The following is a 14,505-nucleotide window of genomic DNA, read 5'->3' on the forward strand; positions in this document are numbered from 1 at the left end:
AGCAAATATCACCTCTAAAAAAATTGCAAGTAAATCTGATATTGGTATGAACTGCATTATTTTTCATAATAAATGTTTGATTAAACATGAAAAAGAATTGTTCTGTGTTAAAGTGTATTTTATAAGGCTGTCTATAGCTACTCAGACAGATTAAATTACTATTTAACTTACAAAAAGATGTTAAAATGCAAGCTGATTAACTTGTTTGGAATGATACCCTTCCAGTTGCTATAAAAATTAAGCTTTAGTTTTTAATTTCAAAAATTTCTATCTTTTTCTGTCTTAGGGCCAAATCTCAGACTAATAACTACCTGTGCAAAGTAAGATTAAATTAGGGAGGCTTAAATCATACACTTTTCATAGAGTATTCATAGAGTACTTAATATTTCCACTTTTCTGAGTGGAATTGAACAGATGAATTCTTCCCTTCTTCCAGATCTTCCTGATTAAATAAACTGGTTATCAGATGTTCACCATTTTTACTATGTTTGGGGCAGAACACCAACTCCAGCACATCGGACCACATTAAAAATGATTAATTTCCTACTTAAGATAGGAATTAACTTCCACTCAAATCAACGGGACTTAAGTCAGTGTTTCAGTCAAGGCTATACACAGAGATGCTGAATTGCTTTTTAACTCAGCCAATGAAGAACACAAAGAGACATTGGTTTAACCAAGAGGACAGCAGACTACTGGAATCAGTATCTGTCTGCAAGAAAATTAGATAATCAAAGAAATTGAACAGTGTAAATCAATTGAAACATTGGAATCATTACTTTGGCATTGTATTTTCATTGCAGAAATATTATCCTAAAGAAACTATGAAATTTTGGTGTGTGCAATAAGCTGCTCACTTGTGTTCTGCTCCCCCCTCAAAAAGCATCCAATTGGAGATGTTTTGAAAACATAGCACTTATGCATGCACAATATCACTTTATCTGCTACTGCTAGATTTTACAAGAACAAATACCCATTCAAATGATACAATTATGCATACACACAAAGTATTTGAGATGACTTTTCATAGATATGCAAGTGATTTCACGTCTATACAAACATACTTTAGATCCAAGCTTACTTGCTTACTTTTTTTTCTTTTTTAAGTATATCAGGAGGATATTTATACTGAAACTTTCTTTTCCTGCTTTTGTACCTGGCATTACAAATTGCCTGTGAATGTAAAAAAAGTATACATATCCATATCTGGTATGCAAAAATAATATACATTAACAGTTTTGCATCTGAATGCTTTCCATGTAGAAGAACAAAAGAGAATAAGTTTGTACTTCTTTACTTGGAAATAAACTATTTTAAAAAATGGAACATTCAGCAGAAAAATAAATATTGAGGCTAAAATTTCACAGAACATCATTAGACATAAAAGAATATGTAAATAAATATATACTTCAGATCTAGCACACATGCATGTCTTTTCCTTGAATTACCAACTCATGTGCAGAGCAAGTGGTGGAAAAATAAAACTGCAAAGAAATATACAGCCGGAATTTGGTACATATAGATTTCCCTCTCTTCATTTTAAGTGGTCAAACAGTCTGCATTTTCAGGTACATTTGTTACATTTGCCTGGTAAGAATCCTTACAACCATTGTTCCTCATTCTCCCCTCCAACACATATTTTCTATGCCCTCAGTTAAAACTAGTGACTGGTTCATGACTCCTGTGTCTGGACTCACTAAGAAATAATAGACACCTCTGACAATAGAAGAATTAATAGGTATATACAAGGGCAGAGAGTCAATTACAAACTTTTAAATACAATAAACTCTGAATGAAATTATTACCATTTAACATCCTAACTTATACATGTAGACTAAAATGGCAACACGAAGAAAAACCTTCTAACAACTTCACTTGGTCCATGAGTTTTCCCAGTATTTTCACTTTTGCTCACAAGCGACACTGGAACATATTTCAAGCAGCTGAAGTTGTCCAAGTACTAGCACCTAGTTCTACCTAATAACTCTTTTATCTCTTTGTTTACTTTGTAGAATATGCTTATTAGAGGGTATATCATGAATTTATAAAGAACCATTTTTTTATTTTTTTTTTTACAATTGCAAATACACAACCTCCACATTTTTCAAGCACGCCAACACACTCTGTCTACCCAAGACTCATATTTGCTAATTAAGCAAAATATTTTTTTCTTCCTGTTTACTGTGTATGGAGTGACATCTGATTTTACCTCTCCATTCTCCAGAGGATGGATCTTGGAATAATAAGAAGTGCATATAACTTCATCATCTTTTATATAGGATGGAGTTCCAGGACGCGGATGAATGTTGTAACGTGTCAGGCACTCACTGTCTGTGATAGCGTAATACTGCCATGGCTGATAGTCTACACCATCCAGAGAACGCTCTAATATCCAGTTCCCAGGTCGAGGTGAGTTAGCTGCTTTCACAATAACATATGCAATCTGGAAAATCTGAAAAAAAAAAAAAATATGCCAAATTGTTAAAATACTTATAACTTTGTGATTTAAAACTTATTCCAATTTCTTAATACCTACCAAACTAAGAAGAGGAAATATGATAATGTTTGACCTTTTTTCCCTATAAATGCAGTATGGCCTCAGATTCCATCAAAATTCTTCAAATATAGAAATAAACTCACCATTAACTTTTCTGAAAATAAATAAATAAATAAATAAATAAAATTTGTTACCTTAGAATCACAGAATATCCTGAGTTGGAAGGGAGCACAGGGATCATTGCGTCCAAATCCTGGCCCCCACACAGGACTACCTGAAAATCAGACAATGTGTCTGAATGCATCTTCTCACAGCTTAGTGCTGTGACCACATCCCTGGGAAGCCTGTTCCAGTGCCCAAAAGTCCTCTCAGTGATGAACCTTTTCCTAACAGCCAGCCTGAACCTCCTGGTATTAGGCCAGGACAGACTTTGCAAATAGAATTAAAAAGCACTCTAAATTTCATATAACTTAATAAATGACTGTGAAGCTGCAGTTTCCACCAGACATTTGCAAAGCTTATATTCAAGTATTTTCAATTAGAATAAATGATTGTTTCTCTTTGTGTATTTATACACACATACTTTCTGCAATGTTTACAAGATGCCAAACTTCATTGCTATTAAGAAAGAACACAGGTTTAAGCCATTGAAATGTAATCACATCCTACTGAAACTATTCTATAAAACATCCTTGTTTAAATCACATGACTCAGCACAGTGGCTATAAATAAGCTTTACAGGACAGAGACACATCAAATATCACCATAAACGGAATGCAAGCACGCAATCAGTGCTCATTATGCTCCATTTCACCTGCCCTTTCAATTGATTTATCAAGGCTTATTGCTGTTTACAGGCTTGCTGGAATACAAGCCACAACCAATACATTCACAATTGCAGAATGACTTACATTAGTGACACAGTATTATTATTATTTTTAAACCAAGTAACATCTAGATGTTTCTGAGGTAAAACTGAAGCTAAGGAAAGGGAGCAGCTATTTCCATCAGAAAAGCCAATCATGCAGCAGCTTTATATTTTAAGACACACTTAAAATATAAAGTGCTTAAAAAAACATCATATGCACACTTAAGATGGCAACAAATGATGGCTTTTAAAGCAAGGCTATGTCATGGATGAAATATTGACACCTCCCTTTTCCAAACAACTGGAAAATTGTCTTCAGGTACCAGAGTAACCCTTCCTTTATTGTGGAACTGCTTAGCAAATCATGTCTTGGTTATTATAATACATCAAGCTAGAGCTTAGTGCCATAAGAATACTAACACCAGTAAAGTCTAATGTATCACTGAGCTTTGCTGTGTTTATTTTCACAATAATAATAATAAAAAAAAAAGTAAAACTGCTCTGCTTTATGGAGCCAAGTTTCCTACAAAATAGTAATACCGAGCTTCTATTTCTACAGCGTAATTCATGGAGCACATCTACTTAACTTTAAAATAGCATCAATAAGATGACACCTGTCAAATGATGTTACAACTGTACAACCTTAGAGCATATCTGTCAAAGTACAAGTCCAATAGAACATAACCTGGAGATCAAAGTTTGCTGATACAAATGTCATAACGGAGCAATACCAAGCTGCCTGGTGGCATGTAATAGTCCATTAACACAGCTGCCAAAGTACAGCTGGTGCCTTTTTTTGTACTTACTCTGCTCATGTGACCATAGTGTAATTATGGGATTGGGAGGGAAATAGTCTAAATAGTCCTTTGAGCTATTCTCAAATTATAGACAACATAATCCTTGAGATGAGAAACAAAATGAGTCCTGGGTCTCATTTTCAGTAGTAATTGTCTCAGTAGTGAGATCTGAAAAACACATGTTGTGAAGTACAGTTTAAGTTATAGCACTGTATCTCCTTCTGTATGCCTCATAAGACATAGAAAAGTGCATCCTACTACACAGCATAATTTGCTACACTAATATTATTCAGATAGAGCTGAAGTGAATCATTAATCTGCATAGGGCTAGCTAGTGAAGCAGGAAATCTCATTGTGCCTGACTCCCACCTGCACTACTATTTAAAAAATAAATCTATCTTTCATGTAAGTCAGAACATCAGAGAGAAAAAAATAAAGTACCACAAAATTTTATGAGATTTTCAATATTTCCATTTCTTTTTCCAAACAGAAGAATGTAATAGCTCCAAAGGAGGCTTCCAATCAACAAATCTGGTGTAAATTGCATACCTACTTCTTTACCACAATTACATTGTTGTATATTATTCCATTTCAGTGGCCAAGTAAACATGGTATCCTTTATTGAGGAGTTTGGCAAAGGTTTATTTCCTCCTGTTTTGTTAAAAACTGTGTCAAACACCCATCAGTCCAGTGTGAAATCCATCCAGATGAGTCAATTACAACTGCTATTTCAGAACACCTTGCAGACTAGCAGGGGTTATTGGCTACAGGGTGGTACACCTCATTAAGAGGTGAACAAGAAAGAATATTTTTGGACTGTGTCTAACTTATTATGGCATGGTTTGTAGGGAAAGGGAGGAATAAGTGCAAGATAGAAGAAAAAAAGTAGATGAAAACAAACAAAAAACAACAGTTAACATAAATAGTTGTCCAGTCACCATGTTTGTCCAGACCGTGATCTCTGCAGCCGTTTGGATTTTTATATTTCTTTTTTAATAACAGAGTATACACTTTTGATGCAAGAATATTCAAATGATTGGCTATTTATAAATAACTAACCTTCTCATTTTAGTCTAGCATCCAACTCTAAGAGAAACCCTAATTTAGAGATGGAGTGACTCTCCAGATTCATCAACTGACCATCTAGCCTGCGTCTCTTTGTATCACTGTCCTGAGAGACAGTTAGACAGGTTTCAAACATTCTGCTCAGAGTTAGAAATTCTGTAATTGAAAATGTTGAGAGGAGGGGGAGGAGGGGGGAGATGCTTAGCGGGGTTCAGCTAATATCAATTTAGAGAGCTGAACTGCTGCCATGCTGCAGTTTGCCTTCTAATGACAGTGCCTCTCCTGTTCATCTGATCTGCTTCCAACAGAAATGTTACTACCAGATGGGAAATTTGGGTTGAAAGATGTACACACTTGATTCCAACATAGAGGGTTTTTTTTGTGTGTTCCCCCCCTCCATGGTGTTGCAAACAATTCTAGCTACCAGAGCATCATCTGCCCCAGTATATATATATATATATATATACTATATATATATATATATATATATATAGCTAATGTCATGCAAAACCAGAATGACCACAGCACTTTGTGGGGAAAAACTGAGAAAGATTTCACCATGGCACACCTTGAGAAGCCCTAAAGGTGTGTGTCTCCAAAGCAAACCAAGCTTCACTTAGAAATGTGTATCTTTTCTAATTAGACAAAAATAGACTCACTCTCATTCAGTTAGTACCTGCAAAACTGTAACCTTCAATGTGTGTTTTAAAAAACAGTTTAAAAATATCTCCACTTATCTCCAATCTTGGCTTTCTCCCTCCACTTTACGTAACTGCCAGAGAATCTCAGGCTCCTTTAAAAAATGCGTTCTTCTCCTTGAGAAAAATAAATGTTATTAATACCTCTCAACTTTTGCTCATAAGTAAAAGATGATTATAACATGTCTATTTTTTTTAAATAAAAATTTATATTAAAACAGTGCACTGTATAAAATTTCAAACTGTAAAGCTTTCAAGTTGTCCAGCTGTTGAATATTTAAGATACATTAAGCCAAACAGGAGTCAGTGCCTGTAAAGTTTCTGGCAATGCCAGCTTTTTTCTTTGTAATTTTCTCTGTTGGTTTTCTCCATTATCCACTCTTCACCTGTTTGTGAAGGCCTGATAAATAGCTTCTTTCTGTTGACCGTAGTTCCTTCTCATCATTGGCTAATATACATCAGAACTAAAGGCTAAAGTCAGTGATTTCTTTTCATAGCACTTTCAAATAATAGCAAGAAGCACTTCCTTTCCTCTTTATTTCATAGGGCTAATGAAAAAAAAAAAAAAAAAGAAAGAATATATTTCAATGGAGAGAGAGCATGGTGAAGAAAGAAAAAATTGATGGAAATGCCAGTATTCACTTTTTTCTTCAAACCTAGACAACAGAATAGAAAAGACGATTCTTCTGTTTTCATGCTAAAACACCAAAAATTCAAAAAAAAAAAAAAAAGCTTTTTTTTTTTTTCCACTTTTTTTCACTGATCCAAGAACTGTTACTTACTCTGGGTCCAGTACCATACTGAGTATCCAGGATAAATAGTGTTCTCATTTTCATGCAGTGTTCCCTTACCAGCTGCATTTCAAAGTAACATATGTACTCCTCTAGCCTGAGAAACAAAGATCTATTACAGACAATTTTTAGTCTCCATTTCAAAGCACAACAGTGAAGAAACCTTGAAATCTAACCAGGAAAACTTATTCTCAGTCTCCTCAACTATTACAGACATATGAAATCTCTGTATTTTATTTCCCTAATGATAATATTAATTTCAATGTAGATAAAACTACTTGGATACAGGAATAACACAAAATAATATGCTTTTCCTAGAGAAGTCTTAATTTTCATATGAAATTTCTCAGATTTCCTTTTTGTACAACCAACAGCAAGTTCATGCAGCACTAGTTTTATTAATGTGAAATAAAAGATCTTTCAATGTTATGGCTTCTGTACTTTTCTGCACAGAACTAAAAAGTATACAAGTAAACAGTTCTTAGTGAGATTATGTCTATCTGTTACCCACCTCAAGGAGTGGTCTGCAAAGACGCATCTGAAACCGCTGTACCATTAGCATGGGGCAACTTCTGCATTATTGACAATTAAACCTTTGACACTTGCTGAAACTGTAGCAAGCTGGTTCTTTGAGATCTCCCTAGAAAAGAACATGCTACTACTATATGGTAACAGGCATCATCTTTAGGGCCTAGGATATTGATTATGAACTCTGAGGTAAGATCGTTAATCCAAGTGTGAAATAGGAAAGTATTAATTTATATCCACTCCCTGAACATGGCACAATCTTTTCTCCATTTCAGTCCTGAAATATTTAACAATATGAACAATGAGACCATAAATAAAGTAGTGACTTAAACTATGAAACCAAAAATAGAGACACTTCAAAAAATATTCTCAGCTTTTTATTTGATTCTTTATATTCCTTGCTTTCTTTTTGGATATCATAGTTCATTTCTTTAGCTAAACACAGGAGCAGTTAAAAAGGTTTTAAAATAAATTCTGGCAGTATTTTTAACCTGCCTCATGTCAGTAAACTCCAGAAATTTTGAAAACTTACACAAGGAAATAAGTAAATTGAAAATAAATTAGATGCTAGCTCTGATGTCCAGATCAAAGTTTGTGCATGTTCAGTTTTTATTTTTGATTTTAGCTCCTCATACTTCTATTTTGATACTGTCTCCCATGACATCCTGCTAGCAAAGCTGAGAAAGTGTGCAATAGAGGAGTGGACAGTAAGGTGTGTTAAGAACTGGCTGACTGGCCGAGCTCAGAGGGTGGTGATGGGTGGAGCAGATTCTGGCTGGAGGCCTGTGACTGGCGGTGTTCCCCAGGAGTCAGTGCTGGGTCCGGTCTTGTTCAACATCTTCATCGATAACTTGATGAGGGAATAGTGTCCGCCCTCAGCAAGTACACCGACAACACAAAGCTGGGAGGGGTGGCCAACACGCCAGAAGGCTGTGCTGCCATTCAGCGAGACCTGGACCGGCTGGAGAGATGGGCAGGAAGAAACCAGATGAGGTTTAATAAGAGCAAGTGTAGAGTCCTGCACCTGGGAAGGAACAACCGGACATATCAGTACAGGCTGGGGGATGACCTGCTGGAGAGGAGCTCTGAGGAGAAGGACCTGGGGGTCCTGGTGGATGACAGGTTGACCATGAGCCAGCAGTGTGCCCTCATGGCCAAGAGGGCCAATGGGATCCTGGTGTGCATTAAAAGGAACATGGCCAGCAGGTCAAGGGAGGTGATCCTCCCCCTCTACTCTGCCCTGGTCAGGCCTCACCTGGAGTACTGTGTCCAGTTCTGGGCTCCCCGGTACAAAAAAGACAGGGATCTCCTGGAAAGAGTCCAGCAGAGGGACACAAAGATGATACAGGGCCTGAAGCATCTTCCCTATGAAGAAGCTGAGAGACCTGGGTCTGTTCAGCCTGGAGAAAAGAAAACTGAGAGGGGATCTCATCAATGTGTATAAATACCTGAGGTGTTGGAGACTGAGGGATTTGGCCAACCTCTTCTCAGTGGCTTGTGGGGACAGGACAAGGGGCCACAAAATGGAGCACAGGAAGTTCTGCACCGACATGCAAAAGAACTTCTTCACGGTGAGGGTGATGGAGCACTGGAACAGGCTGCCTAGAGAGGTTGTGGAGTCTCCTTCTCTGGAGATATCCAAGGCCCATCTGGATGCCTACCTGGGCAGCCTGCTCTAAGGAACCTTGTCTAAGGAACCTGCTTTGGCAGGGAGGTTGGACCCGATGATCTTTTGAGGTCCCTTCCAATCCCTACAATTCTGTGATTATATTTTTTGTTCTGATTAACCTGAGGACTGCTAAATTTAAATATGGACATATTGCTGTATGGCACAGCAGGGCAATATATGGAATGTGCAGAGTGAATTCTGAGATGAGCGATTTTATGTTTCCATCTCATAGCCCCCTTTTACAATCAGAATTTCCTTACGAATAATTAGCCATAATACTTTAGGACTCACAACCAAGAGAACAGTTTGTCTTCACCATTAATTTATATGCAAGATCAGACTAAGTCTCTGTTTTGCCATGGTTTGTAACCGAAGAGACCCACTAACTGAACTTCTCTAAGTTTGTCCAGTCATTTAGTCCACATTAGTCCAAAATCAAACAAATACATAAATTACTGCCTTTTCTGTCTAAACTACATCACTGATATGCGTGCCTTTCACAGACAATGCACAGCATGGACTTCACATAGCAGAGAGAGAGCATAATTATGCCATCTATATATGTATATATTTACATGGTGAAAGGAACATATACATACATTATATTCATTGTTCAGTGAACAAGGGATGATTATGCAGCCCCAAGACCTGTTTAAATGTTTACTTTATTACCACTATGAAATTTTCCTAGAGTAATTTTAGACCAACCAACAAATCAAGACTATTGCACGCATGTATGATGAAAAACTGTTGGCAAGTCAAATTCAATGCTCTTGACCAAGCTGTGACCTACTGTTCACTTTATTAAAACTAGCAGTATTTTACCCTCTGCTTTATGCTGATATCAGAACAAATACTTTTAAAACCTGCTAGCTAAAACAAAGGGAAATTGAAAACAAGCATATTTCATCAAATCATTGTACCAATATTGGCACAAAGCTGCAAAGTGCCACACGGCATTTGTATGACAAAATAGTGTCTTGCTATTAGGAGCTGCTCCGACTCCCCTGAATCTTAACTCACATGCACAAGACATTGTCAAAAACAAATTAGTCGATTAACAACCTATCTTAATACATATTGAGCAGTTCTTTTATTACCACAGTTCTCATCAGGTGCAATAAAGAATCTTGTTGTCCCTCTTGTAGCACACACCTTACATTTTAATAATTCAATGATAAAAAGCTATGATAAAAGGCTATGAAACTCTATGACAAACAGAAACACTGTTTCATGACCACCACTATCAGCTGCAAAACTCTTTGTTTTTAATGTACCCTTTAATTCATTATAAACTATTCACTGATGACATGTTTCTTCATTAAATATAGCAAAATTTGTTCAAGACTGAGTCTCCTGTGAACATGTTATTTATCCTGCCACCAGTCTCCCAGACTCTGTGACATTCTTTAGCACCAGAATTGCCAATAGCACAAAACCTCACATTCATGTCACATGCCATTCAAGATTCAAAGGTTATAATAGAGTATTTAGGACCTATATCCTGAAACTATTTGCCCAGCAGATGGAAAGGTGAATGGGTCTCCTGAGAACAACCAGAGTTAGAGAAGAAAAAATGGTATGCACATTTACTGTAGTCATCCAGGAATAATGTGAGGCAAGTAACTTCAAAAAGAAAAACTATAAATTCTTGAACCTTTTTAAAATCTTTGTCAGAGTGTATTATGATGTGAAGCTGAAAGGAATTGCTTACTTAGAAATCTTTCTGACTAAACACAGAGCAATAAAGTTACAGTCTGATTTAGTGAGGAGCATAAAAAAATTGGGCAAAGTAATCCTGCAGAGATTTATTGTTAATACAACAACTCAGCCTAGCTAGCAGCACTATATATGGTGGGTATTAGAGCTGATCTTTCAGGACTAAAATGGCTTCCTAGCATTTCAGAAAACATTGAAGAATACTCCCTGCACGTATTATTTTACTTCTCAGGAATAATAATAATAATAATTATTAAACAAACAACAATAAAAAAGGTTTCTTTTTTAACACTGCAGAAAAGTCAGCTTGAGTAACTTTACAAACACTTGTTTATCAGAACATCTAAAAGCTTAATGCAGCTGGTAGTATTGGAGTGACATTTGGCATAGGTGTGCACTCTTGACACCTATGGATAAAGGTCCCTCATTTTTCTTTAGACTTTTATGTTGAGTGATATGAATGTGTAAAAACTTGATTCTGAGACAATAACTGAAGTTTCGATGACATCTGTCACCAGTGTCATACAGAGCATGTACTCTCTTCAAGCATATTCTCTGATTCCCAAAAAGCCGGGTGGGGAAACTACATAACATAGAGTATACTTGCTAACCTGTCTAAATCAGATAATTCTTTAAAATGTTCACTGTGATGTCAAAATATTCACTACAGGTCTGTTTGTTTACAAAATTAATAATAATTATGTTCTCTATGTATGTTCATCATTGGTATATTTATGTGCTGTTTGTTTTCTGTTATTTTTGTTTGGTTGGTTTTTTGCTTTTTACAAAACATTTCATTATAAACTAACTTCAATTAGTTTTACTTTGATTAAAAAGAATATCTGAAGGGCAAAGTATGCTTTCTTTCATCCTATTGATACCTGATTCTTGCATTACCAGTGAACTCTGAAACTAAAGAATAAAAAGAATTACTGAAACGTTGAGATTTATGTTCAGACAAGAGAAAAAAAAAACTTAAAAAAAAATAATTTTTAACTAACATCCAGGTACATGTGCAAAAATTAGCTGGGAGCTTCAGTAATATAGAACATATGCCATTATTTATTTTCATTTGCCATTTACATTTTCATTCAGAATATAAAATACCAAATACCATATTACATTCTTGTTTTCATGGTTTTAGCTACATCTTTTAGGGCTTTCACTTTAACAGTCCATTATCACTTAGGTGATAACTGAACCAGGGAACTTCTTTTTCTTTCTTTTTTTTTTTTTGGGGGGGGGGGCCCCCCGGGGAGCATGTAATTAAACGCTTTGTATTTTTAAGTGTTTACATTAGTTTAAAATAGAATGATTAATATGCAAGAAAAAAACAATGCCAAATATGCAGATATGGACTGTAGCTTATTGCCCCAAAGCTCATAGATCAGTATTATATACTTTAAAGCTTTACCATCCGCTGAGGCCAGCTGCTCTTGCAAGGGGTGGGACTGCTTTTCCACTGCCTCCAGAAATACATGCTTGTTCCACACACACACGCACACACACCCCAATCCTAACAGAACCTGGCAGAAACCTAACTCCCCCCCCCCAAAAAAATAAGACAATGCTAGTTTTCAGTATCAAGGTACTGATCTGGTTCAGTATGTGGCAGTACACCTGCTAGTGCCAGACCACGGGACTGTTTGGGGAAGGCTGGAGAGGGAGGAACAGCAACCATATGAAAATGCAGTATCACTGCCTGAACAGGCTTTGCTTCTATTCACACTTTTCTCTTTAGACAAAGATTTGAGAAGATGGACAAAACAGACTGGCATTTGCAGGTGAGACATCTTAGTTTGAACAGAGAAACCATATTATGCTTTGGTTTGGAGATGAAGAGAAGCCATATGTTTTACCTTTATAGAAGCTTTCTTGAAAGTGTTTCAGATATTTAAAGCATATAACTGTAGTGAAAGAGAAAGAGAGAATACTAACCAAAAATCTAAGCAAAATCTTTGGACGTGTATACAAGTTTAACATGGAAAGACCAACTGGTACTTAATTTTCCTAATGTGTTTCTTGTATCCCAAGACTAGGCTTTGTCATAAAATCAAAGAATGGTTTAGTCAGGAAAGAACTCTTAACATCTTAACCAGTTTTCCTGTCTAGGGCAGGGACACCTTCCACTAGATCAGGTTGCTTAAAGCCCCATCCAACCTGACTTTGAACACTTCCAATGACAGGACATCACAGCTTCTCAGGGCAACTTGTTCCAGCGTCTCACCATTTCTTCTTTATATCTAATATACATCTACTCTCTTCCAGTTAAAAACCATTGTCCCCTTTCCTGTCACTATAGTCCTTGTAAAAAGCTTTTCTCCATCTTTCTTCTAAGCCCCCTTTATATATTGAAAGGTCATTAAGCTTCTGTTATTCCTTTAGCTATTCTTATATTTGATATCAGAAGTTCTTCACAGAAAGCTAGTTGTAATCCCTCACCTCCCAAAAATGTATTTGATATTACAGAGCAGAGAAAAACAAAGATATCGTAGTGATATGCATGTTTCATATACCACTTTGCAGATAGTGTGTAAAGGCTACTTTACTTTTGCTGCATTGCACTACACATTCTGATTTCTTAGCCACTGTCTTGTGGACTATTATAGATTAATATATTTTTATTATTTTTTTTTTTACTAATATTAAAAGAAGCAACGCTGTTGTGAAATACCTTATCATCTAGTGTGCCTTGTACGTCACCATGGCTGAAAAAGTGACTTCAGACAATCACTAAAGGACGAGTTTAACTGGAACTAATTGTGCAGTTCAAATGTATAGAGTGAGTTCTACACAAAGCATTCCAACAGTCTTTTGAAGCCAGACAGCCAGGAAATTGTTCCACAATCCAAAATCATGCCCCAGATTGTAAGTAGTCACGCTGAAAACTTTTTCTATTTCTTCCTCAAGAAATAAATTAATTGGACGGGGATGCAGACTAAGAAAATTCATAGTCTTTGCCTGTCCAAGGCTTTGAAAAAGCACATTCTGGGAACTGTATCATTGGCAAATTAAGCGTCAATCTTATTTACTAGAAAGACTAAGAAATAGCTAGTCAGAGAAGGTGGCATTATATTTGACATTACACAACTCCAAGCCAATCCCTGCTACAGCCATCGTTTTGTAACACCTTCAGCCAAACACTAAAAGCAAAAAGCAGGTACGGAAGTGGTGATGGAAATAAGAATTTACTCACTCATATAAGCTTTCAGAAACAACTATTATTTAAATTAAAGATACTAGAAACAGATAACCTCCCTCATTCTGGTCATATATCTGGGCAACATCTTCAACACAGTTCTGCAAGACACTGCTTGTCATGTTTGCCTCAAGTCATCCTTGGCAAACAAACACGTGATCTCTGCTGTTGCGTGTCAGTGATGAACTCTGAAATAGAGCTGTGCTCCCCCAAGAGATCTGGCTAATGCTGTGCATCAAGGGAACTGACAGATGAAAATAACATTTCCTTCAAACAGCTATCAACACAGCAGTCATACTGGCAAAGCTAAGGAGCAAGTGACAAGAAAAGTCCCACAAGTAAGGTGTCTTCACCGAAGCTTTCTCCTCTCTTGTATTTTTTCCCTACCCTAACAAAGGTTAACCATATTGCATTAAAACATATGGGAACACCACCAAATGGTGCATAGGCTGAGTGTAAAATATGGACTCTATTTAGACACAGAGCTTAGAATGGTACGTCCACACTAGCTTTCTAGCTCAGATAAGCAAGTGTTTTTGAGGTGAATCTCCCAACTGCTCCCAGTTAGTATGCTTTGGTTCCCATCATGAAAGAATCTTAGAGCTCACAAACAGTATTCTTTTCAGGAAGAAAAAAAAAAAAGAAAAAAAAAAGAAAAAAAAAAGAAAAAAAAA

General features: G+C 36.4%; 1 protein-coding gene across 6 annotated transcripts in view; it reads right to left on the bottom strand.

The window, feature by feature from the left end:
* Positions 1–14,505, bottom strand: part of LAMA2 (laminin subunit alpha 2) — a 390,777-nt gene that overhangs the window by 266,534 nt on the left and 109,738 nt on the right. For all 6 annotated transcript variants that reach the window (XM_035321576.1, XM_035321577.1, XM_035321575.1 and 3 more), the window contains exon 4: positions 2,210–2,452. In XM_035321576.1, coding sequence (XP_035177467.1) covers positions 2,210–2,452 — 243 coding nt within the window. The remainder of the gene's footprint in view (positions 1–2,209; positions 2,453–14,505) is intronic.

The sequence above is a fragment of the Oxyura jamaicensis genome, chromosome 3, assembly GCF_011077185.1.
Source record: "Oxyura jamaicensis isolate SHBP4307 breed ruddy duck chromosome 3, BPBGC_Ojam_1.0, whole genome shotgun sequence".
NCBI lineage: Eukaryota > Metazoa > Chordata > Aves > Anseriformes > Anatidae > Oxyura > Oxyura jamaicensis.